A 23,393-nucleotide genomic window follows, 5' to 3' on the forward strand; every position below is an offset into this window, starting at 1 on the left:
TGATTTCATTGACTGAACCCACGCCTCTCTTTCCTTGCACTTCCCATACAACCATCTTTCAAAAATCCATCAATTCCTCTTCCAATTCATCTAAGATTTTCCTAATGCCAGCACCAGCTGGTCTAAGCTTCCATCAGTTCCATAGGCAAAAGCATGGGTCTTTGATCTTGGATCTTGCCCCCTTTCAATCCTTCCTTTCTCCCACACAATACCAAAGTAAATGTTTTCGACATAAATCATCATTTCATTAGCTCCAGTGCTAAAACACCTCCTAATGACTTCCTGTTGCCTAAACTCTTCACCTTGACCTGAGACCTGTCAGAACCTGGTCTCTGGTCTTCACTTCGGTCTCAGAGCCTTCCAGTGATGCAGCTTTCTTTTCTGTTTTTCAAAGATGCCAAGCTTGTTCCTGCCTTAGGGCCTTTCCACTGGCTGTTCCCTCAGCCTAGAACAATCTGCCCCCAGGTGTTACCAGGGCTGGTTTCTTCTGGTCAAGCGGATTTCAGCTCAAATGTCACTTTCTCAGAAAGGTCTCTGACCACCTAATCCAAAGTGGCCTCCTCCTCTTCGCTCCTTTGCCTTCCTTCCCTCATTCAGGTTGTTTTCCAATTATATTACTCAGTGCTTGTGACTATGTGAAACTGAGTTTTTGCATTATTTCTGTTTTCTGATGACATACAAATAGCACAAAGTTTTCAAAGTACAAGAATAAAAAACATCTCTCACTTCCTTGTCACCCAGATACACAGTTCCACCTCTCCCCAGAGGCAGCAATTATTTCCACTTTCTAGGTAAAGTCTCTAAAAATAACAAACATAATATATATACTCTTGTTTTCCCTCACACGAGGTAATGTGTAGACATACACATATTGTTCTGTATCTTGCTTTTTTATACTTACCAAATTTATCATGATGGTTTTTCCATGTCAGGATATTATAAATCTGCCCCATTCTTATTAATTTCTATTTTTCATTCTGTGGTAATTATCTGGATCTCCCTCAATTTATGTAATTCATTCCCTATAGCTGGACATTTAGTTTTTTCTTTTTTTTCTGCTATTGAAAATAATGAACAATGTTGCCTTGAATAGCTTTGTACTTTACCCCATTTGCACTTGTGCAGGTATACCTAGAGATTATGTAGACGTAGATATACCTAGGAGAGAAATTGCTGGTTAGAGAATCTGTGCAAATTATTGGATTAAAAGGTATGTATATTTTGCACAGTGCTAAACAGTCCTATATCGTGATCATACCAATGTGCTCTTGCATTAGCAGTTAAATTATCCTGGTGTTTTGTTTAGGATTCATTTATTGCCTGTCTTCCTCCTCTGACCATGAGAAAGATGACACCTTGTTCATTGCTCTGTCCCCAGAGACTTGCACAAGGTAAACTGCAATACCTATTTGATAAATTAGAAGAAATCCCCATTGTAGGCTATCCCTCAATTTTTCATTCTAAGAATATGGTCAGTTTGCCTATGAGCCCTCAGCACACTGTAATGTTTGCTTTTGTATTTCTCTTCCCTAGACTTGGAAGGATTTCTGATTCATCTGTTTTTTTCCCCTAGTGCAATTGCTAACACCCAATAGGGCTCAATAAGCCTGAGTTGAAGGAATGAATCAATGACTTTGCAGACTGTGACTCACATAAAAAACAAAATCCAAGCTAGGAAACAGATTAAGGTGAGGGAGCTCTTGAGTAAGGAAAGGAGGGTCTCTGGGCTGAAAAGTGGGGAGATGGAGAAGCCTGATAATTGTTTCTTCTGGCAGGAAACATTCTCAAGAGATGTCCCCCCCCTCAAAAAAAAGAGATGTCCCAAAGAAACAACACCTCATCTCCCATCAGGACAACATGACAGACCTCTCCACCTTTAATCTAGGATTGTTTTCTCCATTGGATAGCCATGAATTTTCAAGGACCCAAAAAATGTTTGAGGCATGAAAAAATTTTCAATTCTAGCTCCAAAATATGATAAGAAAACTGCAGAAAAACAATTAATATTTTATTAAAGATGCTATATTTTATTAAAATTGCTATATATATATTTAAAATATAGCAATTTGTCAACTAGTTACAGAAACTCAATTCAGCTATATATAGTTATTTACAAATTTTATTTAATGTGTGTGCTGCCACATTTTAGGATGTTTGATATAATATAGGATGAGGCTTCCTAAATTGGAAACTTGAAAGTTTTAAGAGCTCTATTTCTCAAAAGGAGAATCCGTACTCTGTCAGTATTTCCTCTTCTTTAATCCTAAATTTCCTCATTTTTAAGTGGGAATCTTAATAAAAATATTCATCCAAGCATTATAGTAAGGACAAAATAAAATATTGTATTATAAAAAAACTAGTCTATCACATATTGTAAATAAACTATACTCTAACTAGTTTTAACTTTTAAAGAGAACGAGAAAAAAGAAAGAACTGATCCATCAGATGCAAAATAGTATTAGCACTCGATTATTTTCATTCAGCTCCTGGAGGGCTGAGTGGTTGTTTTGTTCATTTCAGTTTCCCATCCAGTATCAAACTGGGTGCCCAACTCCAGGGGGACACTATTCATGTCATATTGAACTGAAAAAGGTACAATTTGCAGAAAATATAATGTGAATGGGGCACCCCTGAGCGCCATTCACAGAACATAAAATATGAATGGTGCCTCCTGGAGCTGGGCCTTACCTTGGAGCTAGGGCTAGGGGCTCAGGAAATGTTTGCTGACAGAGTGAAAGAGTAGAATTCAGGGACTTCCCTGGTGGTCCAGTGGCTAAAACTCTGAGCTCCCGGTGCAGGGGCCGTGGGTTCATTCCCTGGTCATGGCACTAGATCCCACATGCCAAAACTAAGACCCAGTTCAGCCAAATAAATTGATTAATTTAAAAAAAGAGAGAATAGAATCCAGAGAGTGGAGTGGAGGAAAAGGCAATCAGTACACACACACTAATTATGCTTCAATCCTTGGGTTGGGAAGATCCCCTGGAGAAGGGAATGGCTACCCACTACAGTATTCTTGCATGGAGAATTCCATGAACAGAGGAGCCTAGTGGGTTATACAATCCATGGGACTGGAAAGAGTTGGACAGGACTGAGCAACTAACACTTTCACTTTCACTTCCTATTCCCAAAGATCCTCCTCTTAATTTTTCTAAAAATAGGATATCTCTCTTATCTCAGCATAGTCTGAATCATGCTGGTGATTTGATAGCCCAGCTTTGGCACCCAAATTCTTATGATGAATTACATTGTTCATTCACTTAAACAAACAAAAACAACAAAAAACTCCATGTTCGGTCTTAGCAAGTGCCCCTGTGTGTGTATGTGTGTGTGTGTGTGTGTGTGTGTACTCAGTTGTGTCCAACTCTTTGCAACCCCATGGACTGTAGTCCACCAGGCTCCTCTGTCTATGGAATTTTCCAGGCACGAATGCTGGAATGGGTTGCCATTCCCTTCTCCAGGGGATCTTCCCGATCCAGGGATCAAACCTGTGTCTCCTGTACTGGCAGGCCAATTCTTTACCACTAAGCCACCTGGGAAGCCATAAACCAGTTTTAATAAAATTCAAAAGAAATGACCCCAAAAGTTTAGTCATTATCACTTTGTGTGGTCCATAGTCATCTAGATGACGCACATATCTGCTTTCACTCTATCACATCCTGCCTTTGTATGCTTCCCACTGGGGGACGTGTTCCTTCTATTTGAAAAATACCTTTCAGTATCCCTGTCACTGAAGGTCTGCAGTGACAAATTCTCTTTGTTTCTGTTTGTCAGAAAACATAATTAGTCTTCATTTTTGAGTCATATATATTTTTATATATCAAATCCTAGGTTTTAACAGTTAATTTTCCTTCTGTGTTTTAAATATGTGGCTCCACTGTCTTCTGAATTTTATTTCTACTGAAAGTCAACTGGAAGTCTTAGTATGGCTTCTTTCAACTTAAATGTCATTTTTCTTTTTTTAGCATTTGTTGACGATAGATGTGATCTCCTTTGCGTCTATGCTAGGCCTACCCTGAGGCAAATTCTGTACTAGTGCTGGCAGTATAGTAGTAAACAAGACAGCAAGGTCCCTCCACAATCTTGCCTGGGAACAGAGACCACCATATGTTATATCACCCTCCACGTGTTATTTACTCCTAGAAGCGGTGTTTCAGTTGAAACTAAAAGAATCAGTTGGAGTAAGAATGATACGGACAAGGGGATGAGGTAAGGTCAAGGGCCATGGCCTCTTGAGGGAAGTCTGGAGCAGAGAAATGAGGGAGATCAGCAGGCAGGAGTCAGATTATGCAGGGCTTGTGGAATTATGATTTTATCTTGAGGCAAGTAGGAACCAGTAAAGAATTTTAAGGAGAATGATATGGTCAAATGTCAATGCTTGGAAATGGAGTATGGGCTGGAGGGGTGTAAGTATAAGTAGGAGGATGTGTTAAGAGGCTACTTTGGATGCCTGGACAACAGATGATGATTTCTTTAACTAGAGTGGTGGTGCCAGTGGGGTTGGAAGATAATTAGACACTTCCAGGTACATTAGAGTGCGGAAATCCGATTAAACTGGGGACAGAAAAATAGCCCTAGCTCCAACAAAAACACCCCGGAGAAGAAGACAAATGCTGATAAAATACCATTTTATTTTGCTTCTTAACCTACCCGGTGTCTCCCTTACTCTAACCCTGTCGCCTTGTTATATGCAGATAACATTTAGGCGAAGAGCGGGGCACGCGCCGGCAAAAACCCGGGAACTTTTATTTAAACTGGGGTGGACGTCGGCGGAAAGCAGATGAAAGAACACAAGGCACTTCCGCTTATTCCGGAAGTGAAAGCTCCTAAGCTCCTCCGCCGGCGGAGGGCCAGGGTGGAAGGATGGCCGGGCGGACTGCGCGTCTGGTACTGCTGGCTGGAGCAGCCGCGCTAGCAAGCGGCTCCCAGGGCGACCGCGAGCCAGTGTACCGCGACTGCTTGCTCCGGTGCGAAGAACGGAACTGCTCGGGGGGTGCACTGAAGCACTTCCGCTCCCGCCAGCCAATCTACATGAGTCTAGCAGGTAAGACACACCCCCCGCGGTAGGCCCCGCCCAACGATCTTGGCCCCGCCCCCTAATACCACTTTGTAATGATGCACCTTATTTCCTCCCTGAGGTCCATTATGGGTGTGAGTGAGTGGAGCCCCAGAGTGATGATAGCCTGTCAGCCAGGAGCTTCGTTTACTTTTTTTTTTTTTTTTTTTTTTTTTTTCGTTTACTTTTTATTTATTCAGTCAAATGGGCATTTACTACCTCCTGGGTACAAAGTACTGGAATGACACTGAAATCAGACCAGGGTCCTACCACTGGGGGCTCGTAATGCAAGGAGACTGTAATTGAAGCCCCAAAGGATTATTAGATTAAGTAGCATGTGGGGGAGAAAGGAATCATTTCTGACTTTGAAGAGTTGGGGGCACTGGTTATCTTGGACATTCCTGAGAGGAAGGTCTTCCCGATAGGTGCATTAAATTGAGGCCTGTGGCCAGAGTGGGCACTTCCTGTGTGACACGTGTCAAAATAGTTATTTTTCACAACAACCCTGTGAGATTGATTCTCTTAACCTGATTTTTACTGATTTACTGATTTTTACTGATTTACTGATTTAACTCAGAGAGGTTAGGTATCCTGCTCAAAGTGACACAGCCAGTAACTAGTAGAGTTTTCAGTTCTGGCCTGTTTGACTGCAAGTTTGTTCTCTTTACTGTCCTTTGTTCACCAGACAGAAAGAACAGAGAGTGGAGGCCCTGGGTAGATATGGACACATCCTGCAGCTTGGTTTACTCAGAGAGCAGGGTGCCTGAAAAGGAGTGGTGGGAAATAAAGTTTAAAAGGCAATGTGGGGCCTCCAAAGTCAGAGTGAAGAACCTGAGCTTCATTTTCATAGATGGGGGTTAAGATAACAAGGGTTTCTCCCTGGGGAGTGAGAGCAAATCCTGTATTCAGGAAGAGCAAACATGAACCCAGATGTCCACAGATGAGTCCATCAAATGCCAAAATCTCCATCTTGGATTAAAGAAGAGACAGCTCTATTTGCTCAGTATACACTCTAACACACACACACATACACGCACATATGCACCTTTCCCTTGTGTGTATGTTGCACCATCACTCATCCATCCAAGCAGAAAGCTAGAATTTTCAGGTTTCTTCTGGTTTTCCCCAACCTGCAGGCCCTCTTGGCTTGTGTTTGGGTTTGAGCCCCTTTCAGGCTATCTCTGTGCCTCCCTGTGCTGGGGAATTCACCAGGCCATATTTATCGGTTTCAGGTTGGACCTGTCGGGACGACTGTAAGTATGAGTGTATGTGGGTCACCGTTGGCCTCTATCTCCAGGAAGGTCACAAAGTGCCTCAGTTCCATGGCAAGGTGAGCTGGAGCGTCAGGTTAAGTATATGGTGGGAGTTAGATGCCTCTAGTTGGACCATGCTGTTGAAGCAAGCCAAAGTGTGGGGTGATGAGTGTGTGTTTCCTGTTCTCAAAATATGCTGGTTTTCCTATCATCAGATGGGAACAATGTGTCCTGCCTCTTGGTTTGAGGTAACAAGATCTAGGAGGTTTTGGGGTCTCCTCAGGGAGTGGTGCTGGGCTGCTTAGAGTGGTTGAGATGCCCACCTTCCTACAAGGACAAATTCCCAGAGTGTCCCCTTGGTATGCTGTCTGTTGCTTCTTCAGTAGGGATCTGGATTTAAAATAAAAATACCCCCTCAGGTTGCCCAGTGAGGCACAGAGGCTCAGCTTGCTGATACCCTTTGATCCAATAAGATCTTATTCTAGACTGTTGTGGTTGGTAAGAATTATTCTCCCCAGCTTGTCACAGAGGAAGGGGAAGCTCAGAGGGCTGTGGTCAGTGGTAGAGGATGGATTAGTTCTTGTGTCTTCTAGATGGCAGGTCTGTGCTGCTTCCACCAACCATACTGAGCCATCAGCACTGGCCCGCCTGGTCATCCCAGTGCTGTGAGTGCTGGCCAGGATGGAGGGATGACTCTCAGCCAGGGACTGCAGGGGAGCTCGTTGACCTGAAGAGGGACTGCACCTGAGGCTTTGGCCAAGGTCCAGAGCTGAGGAGCCGGCTGGGGACCTGGGGATGCAGCAGGTCAAGCAGAGATGGGTGGGGCCAACTGGGCAATGCCTGACCCTCAGGCCCCATCCATGTGCTCCTTTTTCAGTGGCCCTTCTCCCGGTTCCTGTGCTTCCAAGAGCCAGCTTCTGCTGTGGCCTCTTTCCTCAATGGCCTGGCCAACCTGGTGATGCTCTGTCGCTACCGCACCTCCGTGCCAGCCTCCTCCCCTATGTACCCCACCTGCGTGGTCTTCGCTTGGGTAGGTAACCTGGCAGTATTCCTGTTCTACACCCTCATCCAAGAACGAGGAAGCCTTAGATCCCCATTCTTACTCACCTAGCTTCCCCTCAATTTTCCAGGGATAAACCTGCAGCTGTGGGGTGGTCCAGCCTGGGGAGAGCCGGGAAGGTGCTGAAACAGGCCTTCACTTTCTAGAAGATCCTGGGTCAGGCTGTCTGAGAAGGACGGGGAGAGGAAAGAGACCTTGATCTCGTCCTGAAGCAGGAAGCCGCTCAAACACCCAGTAGGACAGTTTATAGACACAGAAGGGAGATGGGTGGTAGAAGCATGCTGGGACCACAGGTCTTTCCCAGGACCCCTGTGGAGGATTCAAAGCCCTGTCAACCCCAGCCGAGGCCTAGAGGCCATGGCAGCGACAGCAGTCCATCTGGAGCTTAGACCATCCCTGGAGAAGCTGAAATATGTTCCATCTGAGTATCCAGAGAGGTCTCTGAGATTCACAGAGTGGCTGGTCAGAAGAGCCAGCATCTGGGGCCTGGAGCTGTGTGAGAGAAACAGGGACTGTGGTACAGATGTGAACCACAGTCACCTTGGGGAGGGCAGGAGAGGTTGCAATAGATGTCTCTGGATCAGAGCTACCACGGTAAACCTTAGGGAAACAGCCCCCACTCACTCACCTTGCTTCCATCAAAGCAGTCATGTGTTCAGGTGTTGAGTACCTACTATGTGCGAGAGATCCAAAAGCATATAAAAACACATGGGTCCCCGCCCTCTGGTACCAGTTACATAAGTACACAATTGAATGTAAAAGGTCAGTTATGAACAAGTGCAGTGAAGCCTAGATCAGTGCTGTGGGGGGTGTGGTGGGGTCTAGATCAGCACGGGGCAATCCAAGAAGGCTTCCGTGAGGAAGGGGTATGTGAGGTCAAATCAGAATGATGGATGAATGCGCACTGGCAGGACAGAGTGCAGGTTATATGAGGACATGAACATCAGGAGGCCAACCAGGCAAGAAGCTGGGAGGGGGTGTGAGGCAGGTGAGCGGGTGGGCAGCAGGTGGAGCCTGGGGATGGATAGAGGTGGAGAGCCTGCAGACATAGTAACACTTTAGATCTTGACTCTCAAAACCTCATAGTAACACTTTAGATCTTGACTCCCAAAATCTCAGGAAGCAATGAGGGTTGTAGAGAAGGGGCTTCGGGAATACAGTTGCTGTTCTGGCCTCTGTGTAGATGCCAGGTTGGAGGAGGCAAGAGTGGATGCTGGGGCTATTTGATAATTTTAGTGTAGGGCACAGGAGCTAGGCTAGAGAGGTGGCACAGGTCTGGGGAAGGAGGAGTATTAAAGAGAAGTGTGTTTGAGCTATGTTTTGGAGGTAACATTAAAATTTTTTAATGTATTTCTTTAACAAACCCATACACAGCTCTTACTCTGTGCCAGGTATCATTCTAAGCACTTTATAAATATTAACCTTGTTAACCCCATAAAAAGCTTATGAGGTAGGCAGTATTATTGTCCTCAGTTTACAGTCAAGGAAACCAAGGACTGGAAAGTTTAAGTTACCTGCCCCAGGAGCCAGGGTTTGAATCTAGGCATCTGGCTCCAGAGTTAACACTCACATCATCTTGGCTGTGAGGTGACCTAAGATGAGAAGTGAGGAATCAAGGACAAGCCCTGTGCTTCTGCTTAGAAGACAGTGATAGAAACTGTGAGTGTGGATGTCATCACCGGGGGGAGCTCCATGAGAAGAGAAGGGATCTGGAATGGAGACCCGAGAAACCCCAAAACTTAATGACTGAATAGACGAGGAGGAGGCAGCAATGCAGACAGAAGGAGGCACAGGTGGAAAACCACAAGGCCATCGTGTGGTTGGGGGAGCCCTGGGACAAGGATAGGAAGGAGTAGGCTGTTCTCCTGAATTCTGCTTCTGTGAAATAAGATGAGATTGAAGGTCTCTGAGGGCCTTGGGGAAGCTGATCGTGTCAGATGCTGGCCGTCTAGGTCAAACCTCAGACTTCAGGGATGGGGCCTGGAAGTAGGGCCAGAAGAAGGCTGTGGAACCTCTGGGAAATGGTGCTCCTCCCTAATACTTTCCATTCCATAATATTTATAATCTTTATCAGTTATGGGACTCAGATCACATGATGGGCATGGTCCTAAGTTCTGTACATACATTTTCTCATTTAATCCTCGTGATACCACTGCAAGCCCTGTGGAAGGCTCAGAGCAGGGACACATGCCCAAAGTTGTCAGCTCACCGGGTGGTGACTAGCGGAGACAGGCTGGCCCCCGGGGCTGTCTGACTCCAGGGCCTGAGCACCTCGCCCCCTCTGGGCTGTCTCCACGTGAGGTGCTACATGTTTAGTGGGTATCTGCTGTGGGTAGAGACAGGGGTTAGCGCTTGTGATGGCTGAAGCCCCCATCCCAAGGAGCTCAGCTGGGTGGGAGGTGCAGCTCCGGCCAGTCTGGGAGGCAGGATAGAGGCCGAGGCAAAGAGGGCTCAGGGAACGAGCCTGGCGAGCTGTGAGCTGGAGACCACATGGTCTGGGTGAGGAGTCTCTCAGGGAAGCACGAGGAGGAGGGGACCCTGCATCTCCTTCTACGGGATCCGTAGGCCTGGTCAGGCTTAGACACGTGCCCAGAGGGGAGAGGATGTTGGATTCCCGCCTCCTGGGCTGCGGGCCCAGCAGGAGCGAAGGTGCAGAAACTGGTCAGTATGGGGCCTGGACCAGCATCCTTGGGAAGGTCAGCCTGGCCGCTGTGGCTGGCTGAAGGGCAGATGAGGGAGTAAAAATGGAGCAGAGAGGGCTCTGAGTGCCAGACTGAGGGGCCAGAATGCTTGTGTAGACTAGGGCCTGGCATCATCCCAGCCTGTCACCGGGTGGGACAGAGCCATCACTCCCTGCTTTTGGCCTCACACAGAGAAGCAAATTTGGTCCTGGCTGTGCAAGCAGGAAAGGTGGGGAAATGGAGGAGAGCTCACTTGTCCCCTTCCTCTTGGCGTTCGTTCTTCCAGGGACACTGATGTCTGCCCTTACTGCCCCCTCGTCCCTGCCCCTGTTATCACAGGACAGTCCTACCTGAACTCTCTGAACCAAACTCAGAGCCCCCTTGGGTAGACATGCTGGTCTGAGGGAACCTCAGAGAGTCCCCGCCTTCATCTTCATAACACGTGCCAGAGGCCGATGGTCACTTCACAGCTCTCGCCTTGATCCCCCCCTGATTCTGGGGTCCTTCGTCTCACTGGCATCTGCCACTCAGCTTCCGTCTTGGTGAGGATCATACCTCCCAGGTGTGTCCTGCAGTCCAGCAGGACAAGGGCCCTTAGGGATACAGCAGGTGATGCTGGGTTGGGAGAGGACAGACACCTGTGGCCTGTGTCTTAGGACACCCTGCGGACATGGGACCCCCGCTTCGTGCCACCAGGAGGGCCTTGAGGGACAGAGTCTCAGTGTCCACACTGTCTTTGATGATTCAGTGTGGATTTTACACTTGGTCTTTAGTCCTGTGTGTATTTGCAAGAGGGAAAAATCCCAAGCTGTATGGAGGTTGTGACTGTGGACTTTGTTGTGGGTTGGGTTTTCTGGAGCGACTGGGGTTCCTGCTTTTTGGTGAGTTGGAGTGGGAAGGCCCCCCCACCTGCTCCAGGTGAGGTCTTGGGGAGGGGGAAGGGTCTCAGTGGCTTTTTCTCCAGCACTTAGCAGGGCTGTTGAAGCTTTGGCACAAGAAGTCAACCCTTGCCTTAACATTTAGACCTGGACTTGGGCTGGGCAGCGGCCAGGCTTTGGAGGAGCCCACCACAGACCTTTGACTTCATGGAACCGGGGGCCCCTGCTCTCTGCCAAAGCTATGAGGCTAAACCGATTCTCTGTCCCTTCATCCAACAAGGAAAGGTCCTTGGGATAGAGTGAGGATGGGGTGCCAGGAAAGGCCAGACTGTCTCTTCAGGATGATTTATGGTGGTGGGGACTAACTGTACCCCACCTCTGCTGAGGAAACTGGGAGAAGAGACAGCAGAATGATGGCTAGACTTCAGGAAGGACGTCACTACGGTCAGACAAGTGCCAGTGGAACAGGCAATAGCAGGAAATCAAGGAATCCTTTTTGATGGTGGAAAAAGTCCCCTTCCTCCTGTCTCCATCCACTTCTTGCCCACTTCTCTCTCAGGAGTGAACTGGGGCTGGCTTGCCCTGCCTGAGGCCTCTGGGATGGGGGGGCAGCATGGCAGCAGGCATCATATTTAACATTCTGCCTCCCCCACTTCTGAGACAGCAAGCTATTTAAAGACCCACTTGTCCCCACCGCGGCGGTGTCAATGACAGCCCCGAGCACTGGGGCTTAGCACTGGGGTCGGATTCTTGACAGATCTGGCTCACTTGGCATCCAACCAGTTTCACGGCTGTGATATTTTTGTCTCAATTTTCTTATTTTCCAACAGACTGAAACAGCCTCCTGCTCTCCTCCACCCAGCCTGCCATGTCCCCCTCCAGTTCCACCCTCGTTGGCACCCTGCCCCTGGCCTCCCCCTTTCCCCAGTGTTTATGCAGAGTTCTTGGCGCCCATGGCCCTCCTGGCTTGTCTGATTGGCCAGTTACCACCCCCCACCCCCGGCTCCCCCATTCTACTCCTGCTTGGCCGAGGAGCCTGGGAGCAGCCGTACACTTGGGCCCTCCCGTCCTTCACATCCTTCTGTTCCTAACCTTGAGTCTTAATGACAAACTCTGAGCGAAGAGAAGTAACCTCCCTTCAGTGCATCCTGGTGGGGTCGTCGCTCAGGAGCAGGGAGGAGGGGGCTCTTCCTAGAGCTGCAGCGTCTGTGTTCTGGGACCAAGAGACCCTGGGGCTCCGTGGTTTTCCCTGGAACATTGTGACCTGTGAGGAAGGGCGGTGGTGGGGGTCAGTCCCTGGCCATGATGAAGGAAACAGATATTTCTGGGCTACCTACTGTGTGCCAGGCCCAGGAATAGCCACCACTTACTGAGTGGTTTCGCTGTGCCTGGGATCTTGCAGACATCGTCCTTAGGACCCTCTTACGCAGCGGGTGCTATTCTGAACCCTGCTGTGTACGTGTGTGTACGTGAGGCAACTAAGGCTCAGAGAAGCTATTATTTGCTTCAGATCACACAGCTGTTTAGGGGTTGAGACAGAACTTGAACCCAGAGTCCATCTCATGATGGAGGCTCCAGACATCCTGCCCCCTGCCCCCTGTGACTGGGCCAAGGCAGATTTGGGGAGACCACCCTTTCTCAGCCTAGACGTCCCTGGCCTCCACGGAGAGTGGGAGACAGACTTGGGCTCTTTGGCCTTGGTTCTGTGAAGGGGTGTGCGGATCTGACACTGGTCAGCAGGGCAGGGAGAAGTCAGTCCCAATGTGTGACCCTGCCCTGAGCATTGCGTTGTACACTGTACTTGTTTTGTTCGTTAAATCCTTATCAATACTATGATTGTTCCCATTTTACAGATGAGAAAACTGAGGCCCAACAAGGCTAAATAACTTGCCCAAGGACACACAGGAAATGCAGAGGCAGGATTTGAACCTTGGCAGTCTGACCCTAGGGCCTGCACTCTTAATGACACTGTCTCCCAAGTCTGAGGAGAGGGTCAGAAGAGGAGTCCCCCATAATGAGACACTCCCCAGGGGAAAGGGGATCTTTCAGGGTGCAGAGTCCAGGCTTCAGGTGGGTCTCCGTAAGTGGAAGGCACCCCGGGGGGGCAGCTGGACAGGGGACCAAACAACCCCAGTCCCTGCCCCGTAGAGCGAAGCCCTGTGCGTTCCCCCACAGCCCTCCAGCTGGCGCTTATTCTGTCACCTCCTCCTTCCTGCCATGGGTGACGAGGAGACCTGGCTGGCTGCCATTGCCTGCTGCCTCCCCTCTGCCTCCCCGTCACGTTGGCTTTCAGGGCCACTTCCCGCCCCAACGGTGTTCCTGGCCCACGTGATCACCTGGGCCCCGTCTCCAGCACTGAGCCTGCTTCTCTCCCTACTCTGACCCGAGCATCACAGACTTCGCAGAAGCAGAGTCTGAGGAAGGACTTCCTGTTCCATTTTCCAGCCTCCAAACCAGCCCCATTACCGTCTCTGGGGAAGGGGTCCAGTCTCCAGGGATGGGACAGGATGGCTGTCCTCAAAAGACCTGGACTAATCACCTGACATCAGGACTGGAAAGGGGACAAAGGATCACTTTGGGCGGCCCCCTGATTTGTCCCAGGGGAGAGCTTGGGCCCAGAAGGGCAGGGCCTGTGCCCAGGTCTTGAGGAGCAGAAGCAGCAAGAGTCAGCCCTGAACCCAGGCCAGACAGGCTCACCAGGCTCCCTAAGCCTCCAGAGACTTCCAGGCTTGAGCAGCTTTGCAGTGGAGCTTAGGCCTCTACCCCATTGCTCTCCCCCTTTCCTCACAAGCCCCCTCAAGCCTGTGTTAGGGAACTCATCCTACCACCTGGCCTTCCTGCTGCATACCAGGGGGAAAGTGGTTTTTTACCCTGTTCCTTCTGGCCCCTGCCTGGTCAGTTTTCCTGGTACACTGGACCCAAATGAGCAGCTCCTGGCCTTTAGCCATCTCTGGCAGGCCTGTACCACCCTACTGCCTCCCTCCCCACCCCCAGGGCCTTCCAAGCCAGACCTTGACTGTTTCTTTGACTGGTTTCCCAGCCCTTCCACCCAGCCCAGTGTTGTGTGTCTCCACCCCAGCCCACCCTTCTTTCAGATAGTTGGGTTTCAGCAGTCCCTGCAAAAAAATGCCACCACCAACTCCCACCAGAGTGAGGGCTCATTTGCAAGATGATTTGTACTGTCTCCTTGCAGTTAATTTCCAGGAGTAAGGCCTCCAGCGTTCCCTTGGGCCCTTGCCCACCACAGCCCCTCCAGCCCTGCTCCTTTGCTCCTCCCAGACCCCAGCAGCAGCCACTGGCCTGGCGGGTTGGGCCAGCCCAGCCAGGGGAAGGTTGGGCTTCCTCCTCAGAGACTTGGCCCCAGTGGGATCTGCTTGATCTCCCTCCCTTGCTTGCTTGCTCCAGACACACCCCAAGCTGGCTCAAGCCCCTCCACCCCACCCACTTCATTCCCGCCCCCAGAGGCTGAGGTCACTGACTCCCCTGGCCCGGGTGGGGCTGTCATCACCTGCCAGTTGGGGGAGGAGGTGAGGTTCCCCGGGGGCTGTTGTCTTAGCCATTGAGTAACCAGGGAACTTGACTGCCGGAACTGGTTCCCAGGCCAGGCCGGAACCTGTGGAGGCTGCAGCATCGCAGCCTTGAGGGGTTCAGGGGTAGGAAGCTTGAGTCTGAGGGACCCAGGCTGGGTGGGGGTGGAGGGGCATGGGTTTGTTCAGGGCCCAGGGAAGCATGTTTCTCAGCTCCCCTTTCCCAAAGTGAGATGGAGGTGAACCCTCTGGGGGGGTCTTCCCCGCCCCTGGGCGCCACGCTCACCAGCCACCTCTCTCCTCAGGTCTCCCTCAATGCTTGGTTCTGGTCCACAGTCTTCCACACCAGGGACACCGACCTCACAGAGGTGAGTGCCCTCCCACTCCGTCTTCTGCTGGGGACAGTCCCGGAGGACCAGGGACAGCGGTGGGGCAGACCTGGCTCTTAGTTCTCATACTGACTGAGTTCATCGAACATTGCTTTGTGCAGAGCTTTATTCAGCATACTAGTGCACTTGAGCCTCACTTGACCCTTGTGAGGCAGGTGTGATTACTGGCTCTTCTTAGCTGATACAGCAGCTGAGCCTTTGACAGGTGAGATCACTTGCCTAGGATCACTCAGCCACTGAAGGGGGTGCAATCCAGACTCAAGCCCACAGCTGTTGAACCCAGACTGCACTCTGAAGTCTGCGCACGCTCTTCCATTCTGGAGTCTTGGCCGGCACACCTCTAAACCCTTGCTGCTGAGTACAATTTTTTTTTTTAATTGTATAATGTGAATACAAGGGTCAGTCTATTGAATTCAGACATAAAACAGCGATAGAGGAAAGGAGCATGAGACATCCCCACTGGCCATAGGCCTGGGACTCCCACATTAGACTCTGGCTGGCTCTCCGCCACCCCCATCCCTGGTGGGTCTTCTCCGGGCCCTGCCTTCCATGAAGCCTTGTCCGCGGCCTGCCCCCTTCACGCTGGTCCCTCATCCAGCTCTCCTTGCCCTCAGAAAATGGACTACTTCTGTGCCTCCTCCGTCATTCTGCACTCAGTCTATCTCTGCTGTGTCAGGTGAGTCCATCCTGTCTGCTCTGGGGGCGGAAAGGGGTCACCAGTCTCCTCCCTGGGGGTGCTCTTCCCCCAGGGCTTTCATCATGCATGCACAGAGCATCCAGATGGGTCTGGAGGGGACTCCGTGATGGGATGGGGGGCCCTGGCTCTTTCCAAGGAGCTGTATGTAGCACATGGTCACAGGCTGCCCCTACCCCCGGGGATCGGAAGCCTGCCCTGCGGGCCTGGCTCCCCTGCATGGCTGCTGGGGTGAGGGGGTGCCCCAGGGCCTGCTGCCGCGGGGGCCGGTCACTCGGTCTGAGCAGCTCTGGGGGGCGGGGCAGGACCGTGGGGCTGCAGCACCCGGCCGTGGCCAGTGCCTTCCGGGCCCTCCTGCTGCTCTTGCTGACAGCGCACGTCTCCTACCTGAGTCTCGTCCGCTTCGACTACGGCTACAACATGGCCGTCAACGTGGCGACGGGTGAGCGGGACGGGCTCTGGGGAGGGCTGGGCCGCCTGCGGAACCGCTGGCTCGGGGTGGAGGTGGGCCTTGGTGCTGTCTCCAGAGAAGGAGGTTCTAGAGAGACCCTGAGGGTGAAGGAAGAGGGAGGAATTTGGGGGTGGGAGAGAGGGGTGGTTGCGGGGGAGGCTCCTGAGGGTGGCTCCGGGGTCACAGAGGGGAGACTTGGGGAGGAGGGAAGGAGATCCAGGGAGTGAGCCTCCCCCCACCCCTGCCCACACCCAGGCCTGGTGAATGCGGCATGGTGGCTGGCCTGGTGCCTGCGGAACCAGCGGCTGCCGCACGTGCACAAGTGCATGGCGGTGGTCCTGCTGCTGCAGGGGCTGTCCCTTCTCGAGCTGCTGGACTTCCCGCCTCTCTTCTGGGTCCTGGATGCCCATGCCATCTGGCACATCAGCACCATCCCTGTTCACGTCCTCTTCTTCAGGTGGGTGCCTCTCCTTGCCCAGCACTCACCTCCTCTGTGCCCTCCCTTGCCGCCTTCTCAGAGGCCTCTCTGCACCTGTCACCCCCCCACCAGGCCAGCTTGCCTGCACCATGCGCCCCTGCCCCCAGGGGACGCTCTCAGAGCTGTGCCTTGCCTCAGTGGGCTCCCCCCTCCGCCCTCCACCCTTAGCTTTCTGGAAGATGACAGCCTCTACCTGCTGAAGGAGTCAGAGGCCAAGGTCAAGCTGGACTGAAGGTCTGAGAAGCGGATCTGCCCTCTTGAGAATCCTGTCTGTCCCTGCTGGCTCCCCTTCTCCCCCGAAGTCCTTGAGATGATTTATTTTCCTTTCAGCATCTTGAACTTGGACATGAAGGGTGTGGGGCCAGAATCATGTAACCTGCCTACCCCTTGCTCAGCCCCCGCATGACCCCTACAGGTCTTGGCCTCCCAGCAGACCTGGCCTTATAACATCTGGGGCTAGAAAATGGGCAACCCCTCTAGTCCCTGGAGCTGAGCTGGACTGGAACTGTGTTCTTAGCTCCACTGAGGGGAGGCTGTCTCTCTGTCCCTGTCAGCCTCCTCCTCACAACCCCTCACTGCCAGGGTGGTTCCCAGCACCCTCTGCCTGGCTGGGAGAGCAGGTACCGCGCCTTTGGGGATACAGTGAGGCCCCTTCTGTTACCCCCGTGCCTGCCTCGGGGCACCGCTAGGTGGCAGTAGACACTTGCTCTTCGGCTGCCCAAGTTTCCCAGCAGATCTCATGGGATCTAGAGGAAGTAAGCTGTAGGGATTGGGGGGCAGTCTCACTCAGCCTTGCCCCAGTCAGACCCCCGGGAGGCCTCACCACACTCCCTCTTTGGAGCCAGGACCCCAGAGAGCGTAGGACAGGAATCCCTGTGGCCCCTGAGCTGCTGTTCTGGTTGGGAGCCCACACACGAATGTGTGAGGGAGACCGAGTGTGTAGGTTGATGGGGTGGGAGACACAGATCTGGGGTGTGTGGGATGCGGGGTGGGGTGGTGAGCACTGGCCTTGTCGCAGGGCAGAAAGTGTGGATGTGTGTGAGTGGTTCTGAAGTGTGTGTGTTGGAGGGCAGGCGGTTAGTGTGGGTTAGGGGACTGTGCAGAGACTGAACGTGAGTGCAAGGGCGTGTGAGTGGGGGTGGGGGGACCAAATCATGAGGGCAACCATTGGCTGAACACCAGCTCTGCACACAGCGCAGGCCAGGCAGAGAGCCAGGATGTCCTCAAGCGCTGGCAGGGGTAAGGGTGTCCAGGCTGCATGTGTGTATACGTGTTCCTTTCTTTTGCACTCCCTCTCTTTACAAACCTCATAGGGCTGCCACACAACTCAAGAGCTCAATCACCCCCGGAAGCAGCCCCTTGGGAGGCAGAGGGAGGAAGGAAAATGGGGATCCTCCTTGCCTAGACATAGTTCGCCATCCCCTACCGCAGCGCCCTGCCTGCTAAGCCCCTTTCCCACTTTCTGACCCAGGGTGAGGGGGGTGGTAAGGGGCAATCTGGGGGAAGAGGGGAGAAGACCGTGGCTGGCTCTGGTCTCTGGTCTTCCCAGAAGCAGGCAGGGGCAGTGCTGTGCCTATGCCGTGGTAAAGGTGACCCCTGCCAGTTGCCAGCAGCCATAGCACATTCCTGCTCCATGCAGATAGACCGTGGAGCTCCAGAAACTTTCCATCCTACGGCCGTCTCTGATTGGAGCAGGGAGTCTGCTCCTCTTCCTTCCCTGGGGGTAAGGGCACTGAGCTAGGACTCCAACCTCAGGGACTTGGGTGGCCTGCATTAACTTCTTTTGATACTAAGAACTATTTTAAGGTGAGGAGGGTGGCAAGGGACATTCTTAATAAACCAACTCTCAGCCTCACCTGCTATTTTCCAGCTCATTTCTGTGAGTAGGATGGGCTGGAGGGAAGAAGACAGAGCTGGCTGGAAGCAGCAGTGGGGCAGAAGGGTCTCTAGCTAAGAACATGGGAGTTGGGATGGCAGGAACTCGATTCAGGGCAACAGCAGATATGGATGGAGCTCCTGTCCCACTGGTGCCTGTTTTTCTCCCCTCCCATCTCTGGGTCTTTGTGACTGGATGGTAACTCCACTGGCCACAAGTTCCACTTACATCTGCGTCCCCTTCTGGGTTCCTCTGAGCTCCACTACTGTTTATTGGTTCTTAACCTTTCTGAGCTTCACCTGCAAGGAGGGGACTGCTGAGTGTGGGGATGGAAGAGACCGAGCAGGTGCAGGACACACAGCAGATGCTGAAAGAGCTCCCTGTGACCCTGGCCTACCTTAGTTTGGGAAGAATGAGTGTAGAAACTGACCTTTTTGGAAGCTTCTGGGGGGAAAAGACTAGGGTCGATGCCTCCCATACCCCTGCAGCACAAGACAGAGCCCTTCCCCGGGGAGCCACAGATTGCACCTACACCAACCGACAGGGACTTATTTCTTTATTAGACGCACCGCAGACAACGGGGAATCTGGGTGGGTGAGGGCCACTGGCTCTGCGTGCACAGGGGCCTCACACCCCCACCTTCTTCTGGGCCCAGGTGAAGAAGATGCCCTTGACATCATCTACACCCGTCCGAAGGTGGGCAGGCATCGTGTAGGTGCGCAGATCCCGCACCTCATAGCCACTCCGCACCAGGGCCTGCCTCACCTCCTCCTCGCGCACGGGCACCACCGCCAGCCTGGCCTCCCCAGCCAGGTACCACGACTCCTCCAGGGCCCCGATAAGGAGGAGGTGCCCCCCAGGCCTCAGCAGCGTGGTGATGTGGTCCAGGGCCCGCTGGAAGCTGGCCAGGTCCGGACTCACAGCCTCCAGGCAGAAGGCAGAGACCAGGGCATCGGCAGGCAGGGGTGCCAGGCCTCCAGCGCCCAGGGGCTGGGGCCGGTGCACGTCGATGGGCAGGATCCTCTTCACCCTGGCTCTCAGCTGGCGCTCCTTCTCCTGCCAGGATTCCCTGTTTGGGGGGCAGAAGGCAGGGTCAGGACCAGGGTTCCGGGTGCTTACACTCAGTTCTTTGTTGCCTCCCACCAGCCACTCCCGGGAAACCCCCTACCAACCCTCACCCCCCAGCCCTTACCCCTTGCCCTCGATGAGACAGACATGCTGGCTGTACACGCTCCAGTCGAAAGCCCCAGGCTCTTCTCGCAGCCAGAGCCTCAGCTCCTGGCGGTTCACCTCTAGGAAATCTGTCATGGTGATGTCCTCAAAGTGTGCACAGGCGCTGAGCAGCTGGTATATAGTGGGGCCTGAGCCGACGTCAATGAGGCTGCGGCCAGACACCTCCCCTGGGTGGGCAGAGGAAGCGAGCCCTGGCGCTAGGCCTGCAGCCCCCAGCCTCAGTCACTGCCTCCCTTTCCTGCTTCTTCGCCCCTTCTGTCTGTTCTTTCTCCGTGTTAAGTGGGTCTCTATCTGGCAAAAGCACTAGCCCTGGAGTTAGACGGACCAGGGTCTGAGTCCTGGCTGCAGCGTCGGCTGACTTACCTTGGGGAATGAACTTAACCTCTCTGAGACTCAGGTTCCACAACCATAAACTCTGCCTACCAGTGAGGATGAAGTTGGGGGCAATCTCAGAGGCCTGGCAGCGCCTCTCCTCCGCCCGCCCCCAGCGTTCCGCCTTCCCCACCTCGCCTCTCAGTTCTGAGAGTTCTCGAGCGCTGCCCGTCTGCTTCCCTGAGGACCTTTTGTCTTGCTTCCCCCGCGCTCACCGGTGGCGAAGGTCTGAGCCAAGCAGCGCAGCTTCCAAGGCCCGACGCCGTCGGGGCAGCTCAGGTCCCCCCTCGGCGGCGCGTAGTTGTTGCGAAGGTAGGAGCGGGGCTCAAAGCGCTGGTAGGCCGAGGCGACCGCCGCCAGGCCCGGGTCTGAGTCGGGCACCGCGCCGGCCGCCTGACTCCGGTCTGTCCCGCTCATGCTGCTGCCGCGGCCGCCCTTGAGCCCCGCTCGCCTTTATCTGCGGCGCGACCCCCGCTCGCCCGCCCTGGCCCCTCCGGTGCGGGGGCGGCGGCTGAGCGATGAGCTGCCTGGGGCCACGCGCTGCGTCTTCCCTATGCCATCCATCTCCTTTAGTGTCCCTGCAGCAGACACACGGGGGTGGGATGGAGGGGAGCATCCGTCCCCGCCCCTGCTCCACCATTGCTCCCGGTTGCCCTTCACTCTTTGCCTCACCTGCCCTCCAAGACCAGCTCCTGCGCCCTGCCCCTCAGCTTCCTACCCCCAGACTCTACAGAAACCCGCAGCCGCCAGTCCCAGCACCTCCACTTTCTTCTCCAGCCCCTCATTCACCCCTTTTGCCTGGCATCCCTTCCCTTCTCTTTTGCCAGGGTTCCAAGTTAGCCCTGTCCCCAGTTCCCAGCTCCCAGCGGTCTCCACCAAGGGCCCAGTTCCCCGCCAGGCTCCCCATCTCCGGGACACCCTTTCCAACATCCACCCCCTTTCTTAGTAAGGTCTCCCCAGCTCCCCTCCTCCAGGCCTCTCTTCCGTCCCCACCCCCGCCCCACCCGCGCCCCACCCTGACTCCAGAAAGGACAGTCCGTTCTGGCCTCCCCACGGTCTCGGTAGACCCCGCCCGTCAGATGGCAGTGACGATAGGGGAGGCGAGTGGGGCTAATGCGCGCAGCGGAGAGAACAGCCCGGCCTCCCCTGCAGGCCCTGCGGGCTCATGATGTTCCCGTCACGTCTAGGGCCAGGGGCCCAGGTGAGGACGGAAGGGCACAGGGTACATTCTCCAGGCTGCCAGGGCTAATAGGGGACGAGAGCCCAGCCTCGGACGCCAAGGGATTAGGTGTGTCGCCTCGTCTGGAGTCTGACCCCTCTCATCTCACAGCCCACACTCCAGCCCTCTCTGGGCGAGTAGGACCAGGCCAGGCCTGCAGACTGCTTGGCACTCCAGATACCAGACTGTCAAGATGCCAGGTTCTCCCCTCCTATCCCCCCAAATAGGAAGTGGATTCTGCGGAGGCCATCTCCATGGTCTTCCTGGAGTAGGACCCCACTCTGACCAAGTATAGTGCCTCTCCACCATGGGTAGGCTACCAGCCCCTGCCAAGATGGGGCCCAGGCCTCCTCTGTGCCACCCGCCCCCCACACCTTGTCCAAGAGAAAGCGTCTTCCAGTTGGGCTGGGCAGCCAGTCTGGGGCATGAGTTACCGCAACAGCTGCAGAAGTCACAGACAGGAGCCTGACCCCCTACACACACACCCTCCTCCCAACAACCCACCTTGGGCTCCCAGGCCAGGGAGGGTGGAACACCTGACCCCAGCCAAGGATTGATTCCGTCTGGATTCAGAACCAAGAGAGAGGTCAGCCCTGGGGTCCCTGACCCCAACCACACCCTGGCACAGCTAAGGACAGTCCTGGTGCCAGTCCCCTCCTTATTCTCCATGAGATCATTTCAACAAACCCTGGATGCCAACTGGCCTCCTGGGCACCGCACAGTGCCAGAGGACTGGAGGCAGAGGCCAGGGCCCACGGCAGTCAGGGGGACTGAACAGACAGCCGCCCTGTTTACTGATGTCCCTACAGCCCCTCCCCGCAAGCATGGGGTGACCCACTAATTCTGCCATATTTAGCTGAGATGCAGGGCCTGTTCCTAGAAGTGAGCATGGGGTGGGGGGGACACCAATGGGTGGACCCCTCAACCAGAAGGAAAGAGACGAAACTCTGGCATGTGATTGAGCGTTTATTGCAGCACTAACAGAGGGTGCTGGGGGCTCCACCCTGCCTCTGCCCTCTTCACGTCCCCCTCCCTCCAGTCTCCTTCCCAGAGCACTCCAGATCCTCTTACAGTTTTTCTTCATCCTTCTCTGAAGCTGAAATCTGGACCGGGGTCACTCCTCTCAGGGACCTCTTGCCCTCATCAGCTTCTCCTGCCCTTCCTCCTGGGACTGGGGGTACTTGGCTGTGCTGGCCCCCAGCTCTTCACCTTTTGTGCCCATCGTCCACTCCCCTCCCTCCGGGAACTCAGGAGATCCAGGCCTCCTGGCCTCTGGCTCCCTCCTCCCCTAGCCCCCAACTCTGGGCAAACTACGAAGCATCCGTGACCAGCAGCTCCCCTCCATGGTCCTAGCCAGGAAGGGCCCAGCCCAGGGCAGGCACCGTGGAGCCCAAGTCACCGTCCCTCTCAGCCTCTCTGTGCCTCCTGAGACATGGAGCGAGACAGGGAGCGGCGAAGGGCGCCGGGCTTGCTGACGGGCACCACGGGAGGCAGCTGCTTGGTGATCTCGGCCACGTCCTGGCGGTCCACGCACTGGCCTCCCAGGGCGGTTTCCAGGGCCAGCAGCTCCCGCAGCTGGACGGGGGTCTCCTCGCGCTCCTCCTTGGCGGCGCCCACCTTGGCGGGGGTGAAGATGGGCAGGGGCAGCATCCGCTGGTAGGGCAGCTGGTACTCCTGCAGCCCACGGCCGAGGATGCCCATCCGCATCACCAGCCAGGGGGAACGCTGCACCAGCGCCTGGCACTGCCCCTGCCGGTGGTACGTCTCGTGCCGCTGGGCATCCTCTTCATGCAGAGAGCAGCTGGGAAGGAGAGGGGCAGGGACACTGAAGCCGAGAAGGGCTGCCCGCCACTCACCGGCTGGCCGGCAAGCTCCTGGGGCTGCCAGGACCTGGGAGGGGCGACTCCACTGCCCCCAGCAGGCACTCTCCTGGTCCCCACCCCCCAAAACCTCCCCTGGGCTTTGTGGTCTGGCCTTATGCGTCTCAGGAAGGGTGCTCTGAGGGAGAGGATGGGAGACCCCCTGACTGGCCAGCACTCACCCCTCCTCAGGCCGTGTGGACAGCGTCAGATCCTTCCACTCAGCCCAGAAGGCCTCTCGGCGCTCACAGTTCTCCTCCGCCAGCTGGCAGCTCAGCTCTGAAGTGGCCATGATGACTGCTCACTCCCTCTGGGCTCTCCTCCTCCCAGGCCCTTTAAATAGCCCCCTCCTCCCCCTCTCTCAGGG

General features: G+C 54.0%; 3 protein-coding genes across 4 annotated transcripts; 1 reads left to right on the forward strand and 2 right to left on the reverse strand.

Moving 5' to 3' along the window:
* Positions 1-4,825: 4,825 nt before the first annotated feature.
* On the forward strand, positions 4,826-18,313 carry PGAP3 (post-GPI attachment to proteins phospholipase 3). Its single transcript, XM_065909058.1, has 8 exons — positions 4,826-5,044; positions 6,289-6,386; positions 7,187-7,339; positions 14,761-14,823; positions 15,459-15,520; positions 15,844-15,980; positions 16,245-16,446; positions 16,636-18,313. The coding sequence occupies exons 1-8, from the start codon at positions 4,864-4,866 to the stop codon at positions 16,697-16,699; spliced, it is 960 nt and encodes a 319-aa protein (XP_065765130.1). The 5' UTR covers positions 4,826-4,863; the 3' UTR covers positions 16,700-18,313.
* Positions 18,314-18,890: 577 nt separating this feature from the next.
* PNMT (phenylethanolamine N-methyltransferase) lies at positions 18,891-21,039 on the reverse strand. 2 transcript variants are annotated; one of them, XM_065910208.1, is made up of 4 exons: positions 20,964-21,039; positions 20,164-20,526; positions 19,536-19,743; positions 18,891-19,412 (listed from the first exon to the last, which is right to left on the reverse strand). In XM_065910208.1, exons 2-4 carry the CDS (start codon positions 20,363-20,365, stop codon positions 18,971-18,973), a joined length of 852 nt encoding a protein of 283 aa, XP_065766280.1. In that variant the 5' UTR covers positions 20,366-20,526; positions 20,964-21,039; the 3' UTR covers positions 18,891-18,970. The 2 variants fall into 2 exon arrangements, with proteins under 2 accessions (XP_065766280.1, XP_065766281.1); XM_065910209.1 differs by lacking the exon at positions 20,964-21,039 and adding an exon at positions 20,621-20,834.
* Positions 21,040-22,120: 1,081 nt separating this feature from the next.
* Positions 22,121-23,366, reverse strand: TCAP (titin-cap). The gene is made up of 2 exons (XM_065909458.1): positions 23,209-23,366; positions 22,121-22,968 (listed from the first exon to the last, which is right to left on the reverse strand). The coding sequence occupies exons 1-2, from the start codon at positions 23,316-23,318 to the stop codon at positions 22,575-22,577; spliced, it is 504 nt and encodes a 167-aa protein (XP_065765530.1). The 5' UTR covers positions 23,319-23,366; the 3' UTR covers positions 22,121-22,574.
* Between the last annotated feature and the right edge of the window lie 27 nt (positions 23,367-23,393).

This window comes from Muntiacus reevesi, chromosome 18 (assembly GCF_963930625.1).
Source record: "Muntiacus reevesi chromosome 18, mMunRee1.1, whole genome shotgun sequence".
NCBI lineage: Eukaryota > Metazoa > Chordata > Mammalia > Artiodactyla > Cervidae > Muntiacus > Muntiacus reevesi.